Source organism: Bufo bufo, chromosome 10, assembly GCF_905171765.1.
Source record: "Bufo bufo chromosome 10, aBufBuf1.1, whole genome shotgun sequence".
In the NCBI taxonomy this organism is placed as follows: domain Eukaryota; kingdom Metazoa; phylum Chordata; class Amphibia; order Anura; family Bufonidae; genus Bufo; species Bufo bufo.
The window spans coordinates 100,085,544-100,109,218 of NC_053398.1; the positions used below are offsets into that span (position 1 = coordinate 100,085,544).

Here is a 23,675-nt window from a genome sequence, read left to right on the forward strand (position 1 = left end):
ACTAGATGGGGCGGAGCTACCACCATCACTAGATGGGGCGGAGCTACCGCCATCACTAGACGGGGGCGGAGCTACCGCCATCACTAGACGGGGGCGGAGCTACCGCCATCACTAGACGGGGGCGGAGCTACCGCCATCACTAGACGGGGCGGAGCTACGGACACAGTGAAGTGGCTCAGCACAGGAGGCAGGGCGATCACAGATACAGCTCAGGACGGGCACAGCACGTCCTCAGACTCAAGACAGTGAGCCGCAGTTTGCCAGGGGGGCCCCCTTCTACATGCTGGATGGAGTTATGAATGGTGAAGCTGGGAGCGGGCGGCTCTCTGCTTCACCATTAAAATAATCAGCTGTCTGTGTGTCCTGTGGAGGGCCCCCTCCCACGCTGGGCCCCTGTGCAGCTGAACCGGCTGCACAGGCGGTATGTCCGCCCCTGATCACATGCTTTAAAACTACCACAGCAATGTATACCACAGCAATAAATGATGCACCAATTGACATACACACAGTTAAACAGATAACTCAACAGCAATGCCCAGCATTCTGGGTAATAAACATGCTTGGAACACGGAACTTCAGTGACCATGAAAGTGGGGAACCTGCACAGTGTAAAGGTGGATCAAACTGGTGCAGGTGAGAAAGCTGGTTCCCTAGATCAGTGTTTCCCAACCAGTGTCCGGTTGGGAATGCTGGGAGTTGCATGCTGGGAGTTGTAGTTTTGCAACAGCTGGAGGCACACTGGTTGGGAAACACTGCCCTAGATTAATGATCAGCAGGGCCAGTAACCTATTGCTGCTTGAACAGTACCTGAGATATGTTTCAGTTATGTCCACGGGTCTCTCACACCCGCTTGTTGGCAGGTATAACGTTCACATGGAAGTCAAATAAAACCTTTACAGCTCATAATAGAAATAACAGAGGATGTATGTGTCCGACCCCGGACAATAAAATATAACTTCCCTTGAAGAAATATCACCTCATCTCTGGGGCGCATTCCTAGGTCTCACCAAGAGCCAGTCCTCGGTCTCTCTGGGGTTGTTGAAAAAATGTGATTTCCCTCCATCTAGGACCCTCAGACGGGCAGGGTAGGCCATGGAATACTGCAAATCGAGATCCCGCAAGCGTTTCTTGATAGATGTAAACGTGGCTCTCTTCTTCTGTAGCTCCGCTGAGAAATCCGGGTACAAGGATATGTTGGCAGATCCGAGGGTAATGGTTTGCTTTACTCTCGCTTTAGAAAGAATGAGGTCGCGATCCCGCCAATTGAGCATTCGGGCGAGAAGCGGTCTTGAAGGGGCCCCAGGTGGGGGCATCCGAGCTGGAACACGGTGAGCTCTCTCTACTGCGAAAGCCGCCGTGAAGGACGCGTCCGGGAACGTTGATTTGAACCATCCCTCTAAAAATGTAGCAGGATCGGATCCCTCGGTCCTCTCAGGCATACCAAGTATGCGGATGTTGTTTCTCCTCGAGCGATTTTCTAGGTCGTCACATTTCTGACGACACATCTCAACCGCTACCTCCACAGCAGATACTCTAGCTGCCATGGGTCGTCCAGCTCGGACACTCTTTCTTCTGTGAGCCGGACCCGCTCCCACAGTTGTTGAACATCATGGCGCAGGAGGCTTAGGTCTACTCTGACCTCATCTATCTTGCCTGTGAGAGACGACTGGCATCCCATGATAGCCGCCATCAACTGGCTGTAGGAGGCTTGCAGGGTTAGCTCTGGTTCCACTTCTGTCTCCGTCGTTGGGATTTGCCCAGATTGTCCTCTGGTTTGTGGCGCACGAGGAGAGGAGGTAGCGGCGGCGCCATGTTGCGCCTCCTGGCGAGCGAACTCCTTTAGGCGATCCGCCGATTGTTGCGCTTTAATGGGACCCATGACCAGGATGTTCGGTCTCTTGGGGTTCTTGGGCTCAGGTTTTGGGCAAAATATCTGGGTTACCAACGGCAGGATTATTGCATGGAGCCGGAGCAGCTCTCAGACACGTCCGGCCATGTCGGCAGTTAGCCACGGCCCCCTACATTAACATTTCTAACTCATTTCTGGAGTCATGCATTCCTTGTGGTTAAAATTCTGTAGAAAACAGTTGATATATTTGGCGCAAATCAAAACGCCATTCTTTTTGGCGTATTTTACGCCATGATTCTGAAAAATGTCTTGCTACACTTGCCTCATGCATAGTTTTTTCTTGAGTAAACATTATGTGTGAATAGGACCTAATAGCCGAGTGTTCATTCAGTCAGATTTTCCCCATACGTGTTCTCTGACCGATATACAACTTCCCAGATAAGCAAATGCACTTTAACTGAAGTCGTTGCTGTGTCCAGTAAAAGGAGTGGACGTGAGGATTGGGGGTATCCTCTGACACACTGTTACGCAGCTATCTGCACTCTTGTGTTTTGTTTATTACGCAGAACTTTTACCTCTCAGTCCCATAGCAGTGAATGGAGAGAACCATGCACGCAAGGCCTGTTCTCATAGAAACATAGATTGTGTCGGCAGATGAGAACCATTTGGCCCACCTAGCTCTTCTCTGAACTCTCTCTAAAGTATCAATATCCTTCTGGAGATATGGTCTCCATTACTGAGCACAATACTCCAAATGAGGTCTCACTAGTGCTCTGTAGAGCGGCATGAGCACCTCCCTCTTTCTCCATTCACTGCAGTGTGTGACAGGGTCTCAGAGATCGGATCGGGTCCAATATCCAGATGGCACAAACTTAAAGGGATTGGCCCATCTCACACGCTGGTGGCATATCACTAGGATATGGCCCAAATGTAAGATGGGTGATGTATCTCTGGGACCCAAACGGGGCCCTCACAGCAAAAAAGAGTGCATGTGCATGTGCGGCATGCTCTCCATTAACCTCTTTGCGAGTTCCGAAAAGAGCCCGGCGGGCACGGCTGTGTGCAGGTATATACCAATTATCCCACATTTACTAAAATCACAAGGAAGAGAAATTCACTTTAAAAGCTGTATTATTTAAGTTTATTTGTAAAAATATACATACAAAGAACAAAATACACAATCTGTAGGTGGAAGAAAACAAAGAAATGTGACTAATGTGCAGCCACTGCTACTTAGTGACCTGTGGAAACAGCAGTTGTCCCATATCTGGCTAAACACATTACAGGCAAAATGTTTAATTCATTCATATTAGACAGCTGATGACAACTGAGCAGGCATGTTTATTTCACTAATACCTCCCAGCCATCCGTGGACAGTAGGCTATCAAATTAAAGAGGACCTTTCATGGCTCCAAATATTGTAAGATAACTATCTGGACATGTAGAGCGGCGCCCAGGGATCTCACTGCACTTACTATTATCCCTGGGCGCCGCTCCGTTCGCCCGCTGTGGCCCCGTTACCTTCTCCCGCGCTGTATGGAGTCTGCCCTGTTTCTCCTAGGCTGTAGCGCTGTCCAATCGCAGCGCAGCGCTCACAGCCTGGGAGGTTTATTTTTCTCCCTGGGGAGTTCCTACAGAATCAAGGGGTTACCGACCTGCTCGCCAAGAGTAAAAATCTAATCAGGCCTTTTGATAAAAGTGTCAAATGGCCCGGAGGCGCTGAGTGCAATCACTAACAGGTCATTTAAAGGGGTTTCCAAGGAGGTGCATTTATATATATATAAAAAAAAAAAAGCTGCAAAGGACTACAGAAAAAAAAACAATACTTACTCTCACCTTTCCACTGTAAAAGGGGTACATGGCCATGTAAAATGGATGCCAACAAAAATACAACACTGAGCAGGCGCTGCAGAGGCAACATTTGTCCTGCTCAGCTGCTTCCCTAGTAAACTTCTGGATGGTGCAGGAGGTCACTATAAAATCTTGTGTTCAAAGCTATACCTGGACACAACCCGATCTGCAGGGCAAGGGCTGTTTGTTTACAATTGGACACTGCTAGGTGGAGGCTTCCGCCTAGCAGTATTTCCCTAAACGTCACTGACTCTAATGGCCGGGCTTTAGCGCTGCCCTAACCTTTTAAAACAGGCTAGGGCAGCGCTAATGACCGCACATTAGTACCGGTGACGTCACCGGACTCGCTGCTAGCCAGAAGCCTTCACTTAGCTTACCCGGTATGTCACTGGATCTCAAGAAATTTCCCTTGTCCTGCGTGATTTAGTGCAGGGCAAGGGGGAGCATCGGAGCGTAAAAAGCTCTGATGCTCCACTCATTCATGGTAAAGGAGTGCTGATCGGGGTGTGTCTGAGTTCAGCTCTGAGGGGACAACCCCTTTAAGTGTATTTGTCGGTTCAGGTGACTTTTTAGAATAAGCTCATCATTTGTGTGCATATGAGGAACTACGCTGTATCTTTTCATTATATGACTTGTATTCTGCATTTATCGTTAACCTCCTGCAGACTACATCTTTAATAGTCAGTTCTTGCTGAGATAGTGGCTGGAGTCTAGCTGCTATGATGTCTGCCATACACTGCACACACAAGAGCCTGTTCCCCAGTCTCTCTGTAGCACACCTTCAGAAGCAGCAGAATGGATGAGCAGTGAAGCTGTGAATCCAGCACTGGGGCGAGACAGAAAACTTACTAGAGCTAGCAGCATTGTATGTGCATGTCTCCCTCGAGCAGCTCACTCCTCCTCCATAGACTTCTATGAGCAGCAAGTAACCTATTCCCTCCGTGAGCTGACAACTTGTCTCATCGCTCAGTGAACAATCTTTCTTACATTTGTTTATATTATTGAGTTATGCAAAGTCTGCATAGTGAAAGTATAGTGACCATTAAGGAGTGTCATTTCTGCCTTTTCAGAGACACTTGTTTCTATACAATATACAGGCTTAAAGAGGTCTTCCCCGAGTTCCTATTTTATTCTAGTAAAGTGGCGGAAGCCTGTTAAAATAACAAAAAAATACCTTACCTTCTGATCCAGCACGGCTACTCCATCCACTTTCCTGGGCTGCAGTGGTGACAGCCCATATACCGCTGCAGCCAGCTGCTGGCCTCAGTGGTGAACAGCACAAGACAGCTGAGGCCAGTAACTGGCTGCAGCAGCTTTCTCTATTCACCTCTATGGGACTTCTATGGGAAATCAGCCAAACACACTATTTTCGGTAGCCCCATATAAGTGAATGGAGAGAGAAGCACAAACACAGAGACTTGCATCTATTGGACATTTACGGCATGTCCTGTGGATATGCCATAAATGTTTAGGTGGAATAACCCTTTAAGTCTTAAGTTCAGATGACAGGTACTTGAAACATATTCAAGTGGTGGCACCACAGCAGAGACACAACAGCGAGTGTGAAGACTATCATCTTGGTCATAACATCACATCCATTTATCACTGTTGGGCAAATCTTCCTATTGAGCTACATAACCAGCCGGGAATCCATCGACAAGCGAGGACCTGTGTGAAAGAGAGAACAACTGTACTGAGAGAAATGTCCATTCCTTACTGTAGTGTAAAACACAATGTAGACATCTCAAATGTCTTTTTTCCAGACCTCACCCTCAGTGGTAATCATACTTATCTGCTCCCCGTTACTGGGTTCCGGCTACATTTCTCCACCCCCAGCTCTGCCGCTCTCTTGGCATCACCATCCTGTTGATGGGGGCATGTGACCATTGCAGCCAATCACTGTCTTCAGCTGTCTACCGCTGAGGACAATGATTGGCTGCAGCGGTCACATGTCATATCTCGCCACATCACTGTGACATATACACAGTATATCACTGTGGCGCTTACGTGCCACATCCTAGCATGTCACCGCGGCAAGAGATCCAGTTCTGCTCAGCAGAGAATGGTGCTGGAGAAAATAATATATATTTTTTTTATTTAAAATCAGGGATTGTCTTAGATTGGTAAATATCTCTGATAAATCCCTTTAATACAAATGTAAGCAAAAGAAAATAGGAGGACACCAGCTCTATATAATCAAACAGTACCTGCAATGAATGAGCCCAGTATCCTGTGGTCCTGGTGGAGAACCCCAATGTTCTCACAGCATGGCGAGCATAAACATCAGGAGACGGAGCAAACATGTGAGAGGTTCCATAATGAGATGTGTGTTGTGTGCCTCCTACATGTAAAGGCGTTAAGCACTGCACAAATATTCCACTGGCCGACACCTCAGAATCTAGTTTTCTGCTGAAGGTTTCTAGATAGGCCTGGATGGAGAAAAGCACAACATTAAAAATCTAAAAAATTTGCAGTAGCGGTCTCGAGTGCCAAGGCTTTCTTCACACACACACTTTCTTTCAGTGTTTGCAAGAAGTGCCATCAATTTCCAGTGTTTTATAATGTTTTATCAGCTTTTTGGGGCATTTTCTATTTTCTTAAATTTTTTCAGGTGTTTTTCAAATTGACTAAATGCCTACAAAAAGCCTTAGGCTACTTTCACACTTGCGTTCAGGGTTCCGCTTGCAAGTTCCGTTTGAAGGCTCTCACAAGCGGCCCCGAACGGATCCGTACAGCCCCAATGCATTCTGAGTGGATGCGAATCCGCTCAGAATGCATCAGTTTGGCACCGTTCCGCTCAGCGGCTTGCAGCTTGCAGCGTTCGGGTGTCCACCTGGCCGTGCGGAGCCAAACGGATCCGTCCAGACTTATAATGCAAGTCAATGGGGACGGATCCGTTTGACGTTGACACAATATGGTGCAATTGCAAACGGATCCGTCCCCTATTGACTTTCTATGTAAAGTCAGGAGTCCCTATTAATATACCATCGGATCGGAGTTTTCTCCAGTCCGATGGTATATTTTAACTTGAAGCGTCCCCATCACCATGGGAACGCCTCTATGTTAGAATATACCATCGGATTTGAGTTAGATCGTGAAACTCAGATCCGACAGTATATTCTAACACAGAGGCGTTCCCCTGGTGATTGGGATGCTTCAAGTTAGAATATACTGAGAACTGTGTACATGACTGCCCCCTGCTGCCTGGCAGGTGCTGCCAGGCAGCAGGGGGCAGACCCCCCCCCCCCCCCGTATTTAACTCATTGGTGGCCAGTGCGGCCACCCCCCCCCTGTATTTAACTCATTGGTGGCCAGTGCGGCCTGCCCCCCCTCCCTCCCTTGTATTTAACTCATTGGTGGCCAGTGAGGGAGGGAGGGGGGGCCGCACTGGCCACCAATGAGTTAAATACAGGGGAGGTGGGGGGGGTCTGCCCCCTGCTGCGTGGCAGCACCTAACAGGCAGCAGGGGGCAGTCATGTACACAGTTCTTTTAGTATATTCTAACTTGAAGCGTCCCCATCACCATGTCAACGCCTCTGTGTTAGAATATACTGTCGGATCTGAGTTTTCACGAAGTGAAAAATCTGATCTGGTTATGCAGACGGATCCGTTCTGAACGGATGCAAGCGTTTGCATTATAGGAGCAGATCCGTCTGTGCAGACACCAGACGGATCCGCTCCGAACGCAAGTGTGAAAGTAGCCTTACCCAGAACATATATAGCATTAAAAAAAATATATAATAAAGCAAAAAAATGGTAAATAATAAAAAGCATTGTATGTAGTGCATTTTGTATTTCATCATACACTTTAATGTCAAATCTGGCTGCAGTGTTTTTAGCCAATAAAAGGTGCACATACATTTTTCAGCAAAAAGCTGTGTGTGAAACCAGCCTGACCTTGCTCCAACTTCATGAAACAGATGTGTGCACCAGAATAAGGTAAAAGGTCTACTGTGAAGCCCTATGCTTGAAAGGTGTATCACACATTTACACCTGCCGTTTCTATGGAACAGTCTTTCTGTATCCACCACATTAAGGCCTCATGCACACGATTGTTCCGTTTTTTGCAGTCCGCAAATTGCGGATCCGCAAAACACGGAGGCCGGCCGTGTGCCTTCTGCAATTTGCGGAATGGAAGGCCCATTGTAGAAATGCCTACTTTTGTCCGCAAAGCAGACAAGAATAGGACGTTATATTTTTTTTGCGGACCACGGAACGGAGCAACGGATGCGGACAGCACACGGAGTGCTGTCCGCATCTTTTGGGGCCCCATTGAAGTGAATGGGTCCACATCCAAGCCGCAAAAACTGCGGCTCGGAAGCGGACAAAAGAAACGGTCGTGTGCATAAGGCCTAAAGAGGACCTTTCAACAGTTTGTAAAAAAATTTCTTGATCCTCTCCTCCGTTGAGCCGATGTGCCCCTCGTTCTGTATGCTAATTAATAGCTTCGGAACAACGGGGAGGAGACATCAGCTTTTCTCCGTAGGCGTCTCTTCTCTCTGGCTGTGGCGCTGTCCAATCACAGCGGAGCGCGTCACAGCCAGGGAGAAAAAACAGCTCACCTTCTGCCTGGCTGTGACGCGCTCCGCTGTGATTGGACAGCTCCACAGCCAGAGAGAAGAAACGCCTATGGAGAAAAGCTGATGTCTCCTCCCCGTTGTTCCGATGCTATTAATTAGCATACAGAACGAGGGGCACATCGGCGCAACGGAGGAGCGGATCAAGAAAAAAATGTGCGATATCACATGTACTGAACATGGGCTACAGTGTGAGGTATCGCCTTTCTAAAGCACAAACTGGTGAAAGGTCCTCTTTAAATGTGCCAAGGTGGACGCACCTGCTCAGTGTGGCGAGGTGGACGCACCTGCTCAGTGTGGCGAGGTGGACGCACCTGCTCAGTGTGGCGAGGTGGACGCACCTGCTCAGTGTGGCGAGGTGGACGCACCTGCTCAGTGTGGCGAGGTGGACGCACCTGCTCAGTGTGGCGAGGTGGACGCACCTGCTCAGTGTGGCGAGGTGGACGCACCTGCTCAGTGTGGCGAGGTGGACGCACCTGCTCAGTGTGGCGAGGTGGACGCACCTGCTCAGTGTGGCGAGGTGGACGCACCTGCTCAGTGTGGCGAGGTGGACGCACCTGCTCAGTGTGGCGAGGTGGACGCACCTGCTCAGTGTGGCGAGGTGGACGCACCTGCTCAGTGTGGCGAGGTGGACGCACCTGCTCAGTGTGGCGAGGTGGACGCACCTGCTCAGTGTGGCGAGGTGGACGCACCTGCTCAGTGTGGCGAGGTGGACGCACCTGCTCAGTGTGGCGAGGTGGACGCACCTGCTCAGTGTGGCGAGGTGGACGCACCTACTCAGTGTGGCGAGGTGGACGCACCTGCTCAGTGTGGCGAGGTGGACGCACCTGCTCAGTGTGGCGAGGTGGACGCACCTGCTCAGTGTGGCGAGGTGGACGCACCTGCTCAGTGTGGCGAGGTGGACGCACCTGCTCAGTGTGGCGAGGTGGACGCACCTGCTCAGTGTGGCGAGGTGGCTGCTTCTGAAGTGGCATATATAGTAATGCTGTCTAACTCCTATCATCTGAGAAGCAGAGAAGATGCTGCAGCTTCAGAAGCAGCCACCTTGCCACACCAGGAATCCCTCTGCATAACCAAAGGAGCAAAGCGAGAGATAATACTGAGGACATTTACTGAGGTGGACACGGAAAGGCTGTTGAATTGAAACGGGTAGCGCAATAGTAGCATTATCCCTGAAATCTCCGAGAATAAAAGCTTTTTTTTTTTTAAATAAATATAAATACAAAAAATGCTATGGGTTGGATTTTACTATAAACAATATCTCTGAGAGATAACCCTTTTAAAGGGGTTGTCCAGTCCCTTAAGAAATGTAAACAAAAGCTTATAGTGCTGCGAAGGAACGAGTAATACTCACCTTACCAGTCCCCCACTGGTCTCTATACCTTGACCCCCAGCAATGACACGTCATGTCACCACTGCAGGAAGGAACTGCCTGCCACAGTCACATGACCATTTTGGAATGTCATCACTGGAGGCCACAGTTTAGAGACCACCAGGGACCCAGGATGTGGTGGCACAGCAGCGCCAGAGGATCAGTAAGATATTACTTAGAACACATTTTAAAGGGTTTCTCTCACCTCAACAAGTGCCATTTATCATGTAGAGAAAGTTAATACAAGGCACTTACTAATGTATTGTGATTGTCCAAATTGCCTCCTTTGCTGGCTGGATTCATCACATTATACACTGCTGGTCAGCCTCTAAGGTGGCCAGGACCGTGGTAGAGCACATAGGCTAGTGCTTTGTATTAAAGGGGTTGTCCCGCGAAAAATATTCTACAGTTTTCAAACCGGCACCTGGACCTGAATACTTTTGTAATTGCATGCAATAAAACATTTTGTATAGCTACTGAGTTATTCGATAAAATGTATCTTTATAGAACCACCTATGTTCTTATTTCTTTGACCTGCTCATGGAGATGGCCGCACATGCTCAGTTTCATCTTTCAACTGCCTCCTGAGCTGTGATAGGGAGAGCATGGACACGCCCCCTGAGCTTTGATCGGTGGAGAATGGACACGCCTCCTGAGCTGCAGTAAAAAATAAAAATAAAAAAAAAGACACGCCCCCTGAGCTGTCAGCTTGATATAAATCCAGCAGAGCAATGAATGGGAGATCTCTGGATCCATGTGAGGTACAGGGCTGGTTCTAGCTTTGTTAGAAGGGTATTGTCATGTACTATATGGTGTAATTTCTTACATTATTCATGTGATGACCCCTTTAACCTCCTCTACATAATAAATGCCTTTTGTTGAAGTGAGACAACCCCTTTAACAGTCTGCATTACAATATTCTATGTAATTTAGTTTAACAAAAAGGGTGGATGATTTCCTGGATACAATTTCTTGAAGTCACTCCACGTATTCTACTTCCTGTCCTAACTCTGTAACTTCCTCTTTGGACTTTTAGCACAAAACAGCCTTCACTTCGACCAGAGCAGGAAGGGGATGAGTGACGCAACATCACACATGACGCTGATAAGAGCAATGCTTTTCTGTAGGCATCTTTATCCGGGACTATCAAAAAACAATAGAGCCGTCACACTGTTATCCTAATTCTACATCTACTATTATAATGAGAATTACCTTACAGATAACATTCCCCCCTCACAGCAAGAGTAAACTGACAGTGGTCTACCTATCTACAGAAGGACAATATTTTGTATGTACCATAATTATCAAAGGCATAGTACTGCTGAAATAAAATAAAAAAAAAAATAAATAAAAAAAACGCCCAAAATTAAAAAAACAAAAAAACAAAAAACACTATGATCATGGGAGTTAAGTCCGTTTAAGTTGGTTTGAAGTGACTTGCTAGGCCCCATTATGCCATCATACCATTTGTTATAAAGACCATACAGATACTAATGTCTGTAAAGTGCTGTGGAATATAGTAGTGCTATATAAGTGCATAAAATGAATTAATAAATTAAATTAAATAAAGTGATGACTGTTACTTACATAAGGTAGTTTTCTTTACAAATTCTACTTAATATGACTCTTTAAAAAAAAATTTAATACAAAAAAAAAAAAAGTCTTATAAATGCTCCCGGCCCCCTTGTATACGACCGAAATGCTCATATCTCAATACTTCACCTTGGAGGCAGCGGTTTGGGGGTCACTTTTGCCATCAGACCCAGATATCACATTGACGATGGCACCTCTCTTCCTCTCCACCATTCCCGGGAGCACTAGGTGAGCCATCATTACAGCTGCAGCCATGTTGACGTGAATGATCTCCCAAACTGTATCCTCTGGCATCGCAACGACACCTTCTGGACGCTCATCGAACCCTGCAGCATTATTCACTAGAATCCCAACATCTAAATTTCTCAGTGCCCCCTTAATGGAGGGATAGACCTCCGGGCCTCGGCTGAAATCGACATCAATAAAGTTCGTATTAACTCCGTAAATGACAGCGATGGCCTCAGAAACGCTGTGTAAGGCCTCTCTCTGGCTGCAGATCAGGAGGACATTCATACCACGCTTGGCGAGTGCTTCTGCATATGCTTTGCCAAGGCTGTTGGTGGCACCTAGGAGAGAATGAGGAGAAAGCTATTTTAGCCGGCCTCTTAGTGTTGCCCTTATAAAACTGGGCACCATCCTCCTGAGGCCTCTTTCACATGAGTGAATCTTGAGTCCGGATTTGATGCGCGTTGTGAAAGGATAGTATCCGGACTGAATACTGACCCATTCGTTTCAATGCGTATGTGCACCTGAGCATTGTTTAGGATCAGGAGAGAAGAACGGGGACTTCAGTACTCAGCACTACCTCCAGAATGCAGTCAGGATACAGTACTGGTATTATTATTAAAGCGCCATTCATTCCATGGTGCTGTACATATGATAAGCGGTGCACATACAGAATATAAAACAATTGCACTAAGCATGAACAAGACCAGTTACATACTGGTACAGAAGGAGAGAGGGCGCTGGCCTCGAGGGCTTACAATCTACAAGGGATGGGAGAAGGACACAGTAGGTGAGGGTAAAGCAGGACGTGGCGGCATAGTGGTAGCAGGGTTACTGTAGGTTGTAGGCTTGTCTGAAGAGGTGGGGTTTCAGGTGAACGTCTGATATGTTGGGGTACAGAGTTCCAGAGTGTGGGGGATGCACTGGAGAAATCTTGGAGGCGATTGTGGGAAGAGGAGAGGAGAGGAGGAGGTCTTGTGAGAATCCTACTGACAGCATTATGTCACTGTAATTCTGTAGCAGTAAATTCATGCAGAGACACACAGCATTATAAATCAGTATAATGCCGTGCACTCCAGAAAAACAAGTAGTGTCCATAACAGGGAATCATGCTCACACAGGACACGCCCGTCTGTAATAGCTCTAGGTGTTGTTTATGGGCAACAGGGAACAAGTGAAGGGATTGGCAGAGGAGTAGCGGGGGGAGAGGGGGATTAGTCGGGGGGCAGAGTTGAGGATAGATTGGAGGGGTGAGAGAGTGCTAGACGGGAGGCCACAGAGGAGGAAGTTACAGTAGTCTAGGTGGGAGATGAAGGAATGTGTGGATCAGAGAGATATTGTGCGGTTGAAGGACAGAGCAGAAGTGAAAGTTACCCCAAAGCAGGGAACTTGGTTGATCGGGGACAGTGTGCAGCCATTGACTGTGATAGAAAGGTCTGTTGGGGGGGCTGAGTGAGATGGGGGGAAATGATAAATGCTGTTTTATCCATGTTACATTTTAGAAGGAGGAGGAGGAGGCTATAGAAGATGGGCATTGTGGGATTCTGGATAGTAGGGTGGTGCTATCTGGACCAGAGAAGTAAATTATATAGGAGATACTTTTATTAGTTAATTTGCAACGTGTTTCGAGTCTGTATTCAACCCTTCGTCAGGCATCAACATAAATGACAAATAGTGGAAGGGTCGATAAAAAAAATGGCTGCACAACTTTACACATACAAAAAATAGAGCTGAGAAATGGGGATCATTCTAAATTAAAGTGGTATTATACCTACTATAAATGGGAAAGATGGAGCTTCTATTTATAGTAGGTATAATACCACTTTAATTTAGAATGATCCCCATTTCTCCGCTCTATTGTTTGTATGTGTAAAGTTGTGCAGCCATTTTTTTTATCAACCATGTTCGCTTGAAGGATATGCAACTGTGACTATGTATATGAATGTGCTAGTCTAAATTTTCTTGTAGTAAATAGTGGAAGGGTTTAGTTTAAAGGGGTTCTGCACTTTGTTTAAACTGATGATCTATCCTCTAGATAGATCATCAGCATCTGATCGGCGGGGGTCCGACACCCAGGACCCCCGCCGATCAGCTGTTTGAGAAGGCAGCGGTGCTCCAGCAGCGCCGCGGCCTTCTCACTGTTTACCGCTGGCCCAGTGACGTCACGACTAGTATCACTGTCCTGGGCGGGGGTAAACTCTTCACTTGAATGGAGCTTAGCCCCGCCCAGGACAGTGATACTAGTCGTGACGTCACTGGGCCAGCGGTAAACAGTGAGAAGGCCGCGGCGCTGCTGGAGGACCGCTGCCTTCTCAAACAGCTGATCGGCGGGGGTCCTGGGTGTCAGACCCCCACCGGTCAGATGCTGATGATCTATCCAGAGGATAGATCATCAGTTTAAACAAACTGCAGAACCCCTTTAAAAAAAAACTGGCAGCAAAGTATAAGGAGGGAGGAGTAAGGCAGGTCTTAATCCGTCCTCTCCTTTCCTTGACAATATACCGCAATGTTTGTAAAAAGCCTCATAAATAGAAATAAAAATAAATTAATAAATATATCAGCTAATAGAGACATACAAAATATTTACCTAAAAATAGGATGATGAAAAAGATAAAAATGATGATTTCAAAATAGAGAGTTTAAAAAAGAAAGCTGCAAGTAGATAGCAGAGCAGCACAGCGGAATACACTATATGATCCTACAAATCTTTCCGGTCGGAGCGCACTTTTCTGATTCCTAAGCTTCCACTTACCGGTCACAACCGCCCATTCTCCATACTCCTGGACAAAGTCTCTCCTGCGGAGCAGACACGGGGTAAGATGAAGTCTGAGCAGACGGTAACAATCAGACAAGATGCAGAGGCTTTTCCTGGCTGTGTACAGGGCGCCAACCACAGCCAAAAACTCCAAGTTGTTGTGACACGTCTGGGCCACCGCTCTGTATAAGATGTGAAAGCTGTCCACTGCCGCCATGGAGGACGCCGACCTGAAATCGGAGAGAAATTGTGTTCAGCCAAGTTACATATCTACCCCCCAACAGTCACATTAAAAGAGGGAAGACCTTCCCAAAAATGTCACCTTTTTATTGTAGATTTTGAACTGATGTCTCAAATAAATATAGATGGAGCAGAACTGAGGGGGGGTGAAGTGTATTTAACCCCTTAAAGACATAACTAATAAAGGGGTTGTCTCATTGGGTATAATTAAAATTGTGGGGATTTATCCCCCTCCTCGGAGTCCACCCAGTTTTTAGTTTTCTTCTCTTGTTCGCATCCATGGGCAATCCCTTCGCTTGTATGTAGGGAAAATGTCTCCTGAATGGAAGATCGACCCCGTGAGGGGCTTGAAACTACAGGGGATCTGTAGGCAACTAAAGGTCTCTTTACATGGGACAACAGAGCAGCAGCTTATGAGAAGAGAACGCTTCCTTCCCGACAATCTGCTGCTCGCTGGTAGAGGAGACCACTACTATTACATGCAGCGATCGCCTCCACAGTATGGGGAGAAACGATCCCGAACACCATTGCTCTTCCCCATGCTGACTCGTTGCTTGCCGGCAGCAGATTGTGTTTACACCGCAAGATCTGCTGCCAGCAAGCGACGATTTTAGTGTACGCACAAACAATCGGATTACCCGATGAACAAGCGTTTTGCTTGTCCATCGGGTAATCAGCAGTGCATTTACACCGCCAGATAATCGCTAACGAGCGCTCCAATGAACACTTGTTATCTTTCTCGTACCGTGTAAAGCAGGCATGTTGCAAAACTACAACTCCCAGCATGCCTGAACAGCCTACAGCCATCAGCAGGGCATTGTGGGAGTTGTAGTTTTACAACAGCTGGAGGGCCGCAGGTTGAGCATCCCTGGTGTAAAGGGTCCTCAAGGAAGCGAGTGCCTCACACCGGGACGCCGGAGTAATGACTATAGTGCAGACTCTGAGATCTTGGAGTGTACAGCGTCAAAGCCTGGGGATTATATTGTGGCCCATGTTGCCAGGGTTAATGTGGGAGTATTTATTTTTTGGGCAAAGTACTGATTGCCCATTATGTGAGGAGATACTTGATGGAGTCACTTACTATTAAGGGTGTATTAGACGGGCAGATTTTCTGCCCGATGATCGCTAACCTTTCTTATAAACCATCTTTAGTGATCATCTTGCAGTGTAATGCTGACGCCGATTGCCCGATGAATGAGCAAACGAGCTCGTTCATCGGACAATCCAGATCTTTCAGTGTGCTGAAAGAGCAGGATTAGCCGGCGGCAGATTGTGGTGTCTAATTACCATCTGCCGCCAGCAGACCACTGTACAGCATGGGGACAAGCGGTGGCCTAGTGATTGCTGAGGAGATCGCTGCATGTAATAGCAGCGGTCTCCTCCTCTAGTGAGCAAGTGATTGCCAGGAGGGAACACTGCCACATCAGGGTGTCTAATACAGCCTAGGGCACAAGATTGTATCAGTTTGGACCTCATATAGTAAATAACCCCATCTTGTACCTCACATTAACCCCATGTTGCCCATTATATGGTGGAGGTACTTGGAGTCCCTTTTACTAATAATGTGAAGCACATGGAGGTACTAAAGTAATAACACTATGTGTGTCACATTAATAATAAGTGACCCCATCATCCCACAATGGCAACACTGGGGTTAATAAGTTATCCCAAATGTTCCTCTAAGCTGCTGACTGGCCATGATCCTCCGCTCATATGTGCGCACTATTATCCACCCTCCTTCTGACACCTCACCCGCTCTCGTTTTCATTGGTGGCAGTGGCCAGCGGCCTCACAGTCATTGGTGGCAGTGGCCGGCGGCTTCACATTCCCTCCCTGGCACCAGGGCCGATCCTAGGGTCACAGGCGCCTGGGTGCAGAAATATTTCTGGCGCCCCCCACATGGGCGTGGTTATCTTACTAACTCCTCCCCTTTACAATGTAGTGGTAATAGAGTCTCAAGGGTCTATAAAAGCAGCTACACTATTTTTACAAAGCATTGAAACTCTATTAACACTACTATCAACATAAGGTCATCTAGAGAAACCGTAGGTTTTTATTTATTTTTTCTTTCTCTTTAGGTGTTAAAACATAACTTTAATTAGATTGCTCTAACACCTAAATGGGAAAAATAAGAATTTTAAAAACCTGCTTTTTCTAGTCTAGATGACCTTATGTTAATAGTAGTGTTAATAGAGTCTCAAAGGTCTGTAAAAATAGTGTAGCTGCTTTTATAGACCATTGAGACTCTATTACCACTACCATAAACATAAGGTCATCTAGAGAAACAGCAGGTTTTTAAAATAATTTGGGGGATCTGTGGATGACACATTGTTATGGGAGATCTGTGGATGACACATTGTTATGGGGGACCTGTGGATAACACACACTGTTATGGGGGACATTATACAGGGGTAATATAACTGAGCCCTCACCTCACCAGCTAGCAGGCGGCCAGGCGCGCAGGGTACTCAGATGTAGCGTAACGTGACGTGACGTGACCTCAGCCTGCGCCGCACAGCACGCACTCCCTCTCTGCCTCCGGCGGGTCCAAAACTCTGCCCCCCTATTTGAATACTAGCCACCGCCCACCAGCAGCCCAAAGCCAGGTATTGTAAATGAACTGACCGTGCGGCGGGCGGCGTCAGCCAGCAAAACAGCGGGGGAATCAGCTGGGGGCCGGCACAGCTGAGTGAGCGGGCATTATAAAATAAAATAAAGTCAAAAAAAAAAATGTCCCGGCGGCTCGCTCGGCGCCTTTCGGGTGACAGCGCTGGGGTGCGGGGCACCCACTGCACCCCGTGTAGGATCGGCCCTGCCTGGCACTCCGCGCTGTCATTGGTGGCAGTGGCCGGCGGCTTCACAATCCCTCCCTGGCACTCCGCGCTGTCATTGGTGGCAGTGGCCGGCGGCTTCACAGTGGGAAGGGAGGGACGCCCGCCTTCCTTCTCCACTGTGCGACCACTGATGAGAACATATATTGTACGCGCGCCATGATCTCCGAAAAATGGGTAATCCCAGTATCAAACTGGGTACCAAAAAGTATCATAACTTCAATACCTGGTACAACCCTTCTACACAGTATAGTCTGACCTTAAAGGGATTGTTCATCTTTGGAGCCTTTTGGCCAAAGAAGGCACCCATCACAACCAAATGCCGACTGTGCCATTTCCAAAGCCCATGTCCTTCCTAACCTCCCCCTAATGACACGCGCCTGTTAATAACAGTATCTACGAGGAGACACCGCTCTGACCTGCAGAAGCAGCCGCCGCGGGGAGCCTGTCACGTGATCCAAGAGACCGGAAGTAGCAGACGGCTAAAGCTGATAGGCTGACGCAGAACACGTGAGTGGCGTCTCCAGGCTTCAGGTCCTGGCGTCGCAGCAACTAGCAGCCATGTCACCGTAAGGACACCGCGAGGAGGAGGTTCGGTCTTCAGTGCGGTGTCCGTCATGGAGCTTCGCTGTGCTGAGCAGTAATTATATGATGGAGGACGGAAACCTCCCCGTGTGGGTTACACGCCCGACAGGACCTCTCCTCTGCAGAAGGCTGGACAACAGCACAACCTGCCAACATTAACCCATTCCTAACCGAGGAAACTGCACAACCAGTCATTCCCCTATAAAATCTAATGATTGAAGCTTGTAGGCTGCCTCCTCCTGCTGGCCCCAGAGACGTCTTCCCTCTCACCACTGCATATACATACTGAAGGAAACCTGTTTGTGTAGGAGAGATAGCTGTCATGGCAGCCTTGGGGTTTTGGGTGTTTAAAGGGTTATTCTCATGTCAGACAATTGGGGTATATGGCTAGGATATGCCCCCATTGTCTGATAGGTGCAGGTCCCGCACCTATATCAAGAAGGGAACCCCGAAAGTGGTGGAGCGCTGGCTCGGCTATTTCCATAGAAGTGAAAGGTCATGCCTCTACAATCTGATATTGATGCCCTGTCATGAGGATAGGCCATCAATATCAAATTCTCCGACAACCTTCCTGATGCAGCAATTTTCAGTGTTTTTGTTTTTCTCAGAGCCCAAACTTTTTTTTAATTTTTCCATTCACATAGCCGTAGGGGGGCTTGTTTTTTGTGGGACAGGTTGCACTTTATAATGCCATCATTTAATATGGCATACACTGTAGTGGGAAGCGGGGGAAAAAATCCAAATGGGGTGGAATTTGAAAAAATAAAAACCGCAAGTTTTGTTTTTATGGCGTTCACTATACAGTAAAACTGACTTGTGCTCTTCACTCTCCAGGTCTGTACGATTACATCAATATCACAAATGTATCGTTTTTCTTGGCTTTTAATATTGAAAATAAAATAGCTGCGGGGGTCTGAAACAGCAGGCGCCCAGTGGCTATGGCGCTCGCTCTGGAGAAGGCGCTATCTTTACAGACCCAACATCCGATATACATGTATGGCGGATGTCGGGAGGGGGTTAATATCTAACTTGGAATTTCTAGTGGAATTTCCACCACAGACTGTTAAGCAGCTAAATTGGTGACTGTATACAGATGTTGCAATTAGGCCTCATGCACACGACCGTTCCGTTTTTTTGCGGTCCGCAAACCGCAGATCCGTAAAAAACAGAAGCCGCTCGTGTGCTTCCGCAATTTGCGGGACGGAACAGGCGGCCCATAGTAGAAATGCTTATTCTTGTCCGCAAAACGCACAAGAATAGGACATGCTATATTTTTTTTGCGGGGCCACGGAACGGAGCAACGGATGCGGACAGCACACGGAGTGCTGTCCGCATCTTTTGCGGCCCCATTGATGTGAATGGGTCCGCACCTTTTTGCGGCTCGGATGTGGACCACAACAACGGTCGTGTGCATGAGGCCTTAGGGTGCGTTCAAAACCACATCTGGGCCATAGCCACACATGCAGGTTTTCTGATGCAGTTTTTGAAGCAAAAACTAGGGATGGATTCAAAAATAAAAAAGTAGCATATGTCTTTAATACTTGGGAAGACTTGGGCCCCTTGCAGACGAGCGTTCCTCCTGCAGCGAGTCCGCGTCGCAGCACCTGGCCTGACCTCCTATGGCTGCCAGGAGTCACATAGCATTATATTGATTTATGATGCTATGTAACCCTTACAGTTCTGGAATGTATTGGATAACACTGACATAATACTGCCAGTGTTATCCAATACATTCCAGAACTGTAAGGGTTACATAGCATCATAAATCGACAATTACTATGTGGACTCGCTGTGGGAGGAACGCTTGTCTGCAAGGGGCCTTAATGTGATTGAGCTCAGATTGGCAAAGTATAAACTGCTAGTGGTGCTTGGTCAATGATCACACAACCAAGGTGGTGCCCCCTTTTTTGGGGGTTCTGCAACAGAGTATATGCTGGGTGGCATCTCCCCTTGCTGTGATACAGGCTGCCCCGCTGGCATGGTAATGTCATACAGATGCTGGATGTCCCCCTGGGGTCATTCCTAGCTCTTTCAACCCGTAGCTCAGCCAAGGTGGTTGTTGTGCAGGGGAGATCTGTTGCCCTATCCCAGTGGTGGCAAACCTATGGCACGGGTGCCAGAGGCGGCACTCAGAGCCCTCTCTGTGGGCACCCACACCCTGGTAAAATTCTACGGTGTACCAATATGCCTTAGACTGTTCCTGCCATTCTTCAGCGCAGGGCGCACTATGAACGGCACAGACGGCGCACGGACTGTAGGCAGGCTATTATAGCTAAATGATAAAGTACATGGAAGATATACTATATTGGACTGTAGTATTCAGGTTAAATTGCCGTGTTGGCACTTTGCGATAAATAAATGGGTTTTGGGTTTCAGTTTGGGCACTCGGTCTGTAAAAAGTTTGCCATCAGATAGTTTGCTATCCAGTCCCAGACATTTTCAGTGGGGGAGAGATCTGGCGATTGAGCTGGCCGGGGAACCGCTGGATACCCTAAAGAGCACTTTGTGTAGTGGGCAGTGTGTGGGCAGGCAGGATCTTGTTGGAACACCACATCTTCAAACTGAGTAAAAAAGGTAGTAGGACAATGTCCTGGAGATACTGAAGGCTGTTCAACGTTCCCTACAGGAATACCAGATGGGAACCTCCATGGTAGCCAATGGCGCCCCACATCATGACACCTGGTGTTGGTCCTGTGTGTCTCCACACTATGTATGATGGCAGTAGGCGCTCTCCAGCCCTCGCATCAAACTCTGAGACGGCCATCATTAATACCAAGGCAGAACCTGCTTTCATCACTGAATATTGATACCCCCCATCCTTCTTTTGTCCTCTTTTTTCTCACTCATATACATATGCGTTCTCTCGTCTCACTTTTGTTCTCCAGTTCCACCTCAGGCACACTCTTATATGGGTCAATCTATTTTAGTTTATTTATAGTATTTAAATTATGTTGTAATGATAGAGTAATTTAAAAATATATATTAAAAAGTATATAAATGCTGGTAGTAAAATATGAGATAAAAAGGATCAATAGTCTAAAGATGAGAGTCAATGAAAATGTCCTTTGGAGTAAAAATAAACAATAAAAAGTAAAACAATAAAAATGGATAATAGCCACTAGGTAGAAGATTGGATGCAATGGATGATGCGCCTTTTATAATAATGCTCCTGTTTGTAGGATAGTCTTTCATAAATCGAATGAAGATATGCGGTGATAGTCTCTGGTCTTGTATTGGACCAGGAATGGTCTTCTTTGAACTAAGACTTCAAGGTGTAAGGAACAGTATATATGTAGTACAAATAGCTGTATTATTGTACGGTACTGTGGGAAGAAAAGATGCTCTGTGCCTCAGTGCGGCGTCCCGCACTGTCTCTGGCTGCAGAGATCACTTACCCACCAACCGGCGCTGTTGTGACAAATCCTCCAATGACGGTCAGCTGTTCCTGGGAGAATTTGCGGAGTCCAACACGATTTGGTGTAGTCTTCGGCGTACCTCGTGTTGCCTTGGGCGCCGGGGGCGTGGTTCGCGCATCTGTAGTGTGACGCGGGTGGTCATGTGATCGCGATCTTTTCAATGTCTTTTCAGAGCGCTCCTTTTGGTATAGTTAAGATGGTACACCGTAGTTAGTGTTGTGACAATCCTCTATAGGCTTCTTAAACGCGTTTCGGGAGACTCTCCCTTCATCAGTAAGACTGAACACCACATCTTCAAACTGAGTAAAAAAGGTAGGAGGACAATGTCCTGGACATACTGAAGGCTGTTCAACGTTCCCTACAGGAATACCAGATGGGAACCTCCATGGTAGCCAATGGCGCCCCACATCATGACACCTGGTGTTGGTCCTGTGTGTCTCCACACTATGTATGATGGCAGTAGGCGCTCTCCAGCCCTCGCATCAAACTCTGAGACGGCCATCATTAATACCAAGGCAGAACCTGCTTTCATCACTGAATATTGATACCCCCCATCCTTCTTTTGTCCTCTTTTTTCTCACTCATATACATATGCGTTCTCTCGTCTCACTTTTGTTCTCCAGTTCCACCTCATATACACATTAGCCATTTTCATGCTCTCTCTTCTACATATCTCACTACTTCATTTTACAATATTCCGTTTCCCTCCCTCCATTCTTTTTTTGTTTCCTACGCATCCTACACTGTGCTGTATCAGCCAGCCTCCATCCCCCCTACACCGCCCCCCAGGGGCGGACTGGGAACTTAAAGTGGCCCTTGAAAAAAATACGAAAAGTGGCCCCGTTTTGTAGATGAAAGGCAGGGCCAGCAATACCATATTGTGGCACATTATACCACCCCAACAGAGCCAAATACCACAGTCCATCACAAAATACTGCCAGCAGCACAAAATACATCCCCAAAAACTTCCACTGGCCAGCCGTGAGGATGGCTCAGGCGGTAAGCTGGGCATCGGCCCACCCGGAAATTTCCCTGTATGGTCTATGGCCAATCCACCCCCTCTAACATTGCAGCCCGCTGATCATCCCCACCCCATACTACCTGCTCCCACACTTTGCCACCCGTGTCCATCGCAGCCATATTCTTGGTGGGTCTGGAAATGACCCTGATCACAGGACGTCATCAGTCCCGGACGCCTGCGCGGGTTTTGTATCTAGCAGACGTTGAATGGCCCATTCCCCTACAGGTCTCCATTGACAGCCCTAGCTCCATAGGTGAGACACAGCGCTGGTCACGTCAGGAGCTCCATTATCACTTCTTTCCCACCTGTTTTTATTCTTCCTTCAGGTCTCTTCAATATACTAACAACTGGACACCATGCCTGTTCTTCCACCTCTCTCCCTGCTATCTACTTGTCTTCTAGATTAGCTTCTGTCACACTATGGCCTCCCGTGATGGTGACATCTTTATGGTATTTTTCAAAGGGCTTATGCACACAAACATATTTTCTTTCCGTTTTCATCCAGTTTATTTTTTTTGTCGCCCATATGCGGAACCATTCATTTTAATGGGTCTGCAAAAAAAAAAAAAACGGAAGTTACTCCGTGTGCATTCCATTTCCATATGTCCGTTCTTCAAAATAATAGAACATGTCCTATTATTGTCAGCATTAAAGAGGACCTTTCATGGGTCCAGACATTATAAACTAAGTATCAGGATACGTAGGGCATAGTGCAGGGATCTAACTGCACTTACTATTTTTCTGGGTGCCGCTCCGTTCGTATACTTGAAATGTAATTTCCTGACTGGATATATATCGTTTTCAGACTTAATGTGATAACTGACCGTATCAATTTAATTAATCTATATTTTGCGTCAAATTTGAGTGCTGCATTTTCTTCTGTAATATTCTGGCCCCTGCTAATGAATCTGGGTGAAGAAGGGAATATGTCCGGGTTCAGCTTTGAACGTGGACAACCCCTCTAATTACTAATCCTTTCCTAACTATACATAAAACATATACAGTACATTAAAATATAAAGTCAATTAGCTGTGAATGGTCACAAAAATACTCGAAATCAATGTCCATTTTCACTATCCAAAAAGTTTCCTGTTGCAACAATCTCCTTGGTTTTCCATGCCACTCTGAGCGATGTCCACACGTTCCAGCACCATCCACCTGAGATCCCATAGTTGATGTTTTTCCTCAAAAGATGTTTTAATTTCCCTTTTCATCTGTCCAAAATAGCACTTTTCACACAGACATTTCCACCCATAAACGATATTCTTGGTGTTACCCGTGGCATGGCCTTTTACAGGTATTTATACCCATGCAGCGGACGGTATGGATGCCGGCGTTATAGTCCTGTCAGCCTAGTCAT

The 23,675-nt window shown here is 47.1% G+C and overlaps 1 protein-coding gene and 2 long non-coding RNA genes across 3 annotated transcripts; 2 read left to right on the forward strand and 1 right to left on the reverse strand.

Annotated features, from left to right (window-relative positions):
• The first annotated feature begins 3,393 nt into the window (after positions 1 to 3,393).
• Positions 3,394 to 23,357, forward strand: LOC120980708. Its single transcript, XR_005774565.1, has 3 exons — positions 3,394 to 3,715; positions 20,397 to 20,399; positions 23,345 to 23,357. It is a non-coding gene; the product is annotated as an uncharacterized LOC120980708 (long non-coding RNA).
• LOC120980707 lies at positions 3,718 to 13,467 on the forward strand. The gene is made up of 3 exons (XR_005774564.1): positions 3,718 to 3,836; positions 12,635 to 12,641; positions 13,456 to 13,467. It is a non-coding gene; the product is annotated as an uncharacterized LOC120980707 (long non-coding RNA).
• Positions 4,107 to 17,945, reverse strand: HSDL1 (hydroxysteroid dehydrogenase like 1). Its single transcript, XM_040409960.1, has 5 exons — positions 17,713 to 17,945; positions 14,220 to 14,452; positions 11,372 to 11,808; positions 5,908 to 6,129; positions 4,107 to 5,368 (listed from the first exon to the last, which is right to left on the reverse strand). Exons 2-5 carry the CDS (start codon positions 14,437 to 14,439, stop codon positions 5,303 to 5,305), a joined length of 945 nt encoding a protein of 314 aa, XP_040265894.1. The 5' UTR covers positions 14,440 to 14,452; positions 17,713 to 17,945; the 3' UTR covers positions 4,107 to 5,302.
• Positions 23,358 to 23,675: the final 318 nt, after the last annotated feature.

Coding starts and splice junctions, on each gene's coding strand:
- HSDL1 (XM_040409960.1), bottom strand. CDS start 14,439: ATGGCGGCAGTGGACAGCTTTCACATCTTATACAGAGCGGTGGCCCAG. Junction 11,809..14,219: donor AGAATGGGCGGTTGTGACCG/GTAAGTGGAAGC, acceptor ATTCTCTCCTAG/GTGCCACCAACAGCCTTGGC. Junction 5,369..5,907: donor ACTGGGCTCATTCATTGCAG/GTACTGTTTGAT, acceptor TCTTTCACACAG/GTCCTCGCTTGTCGATGGAT.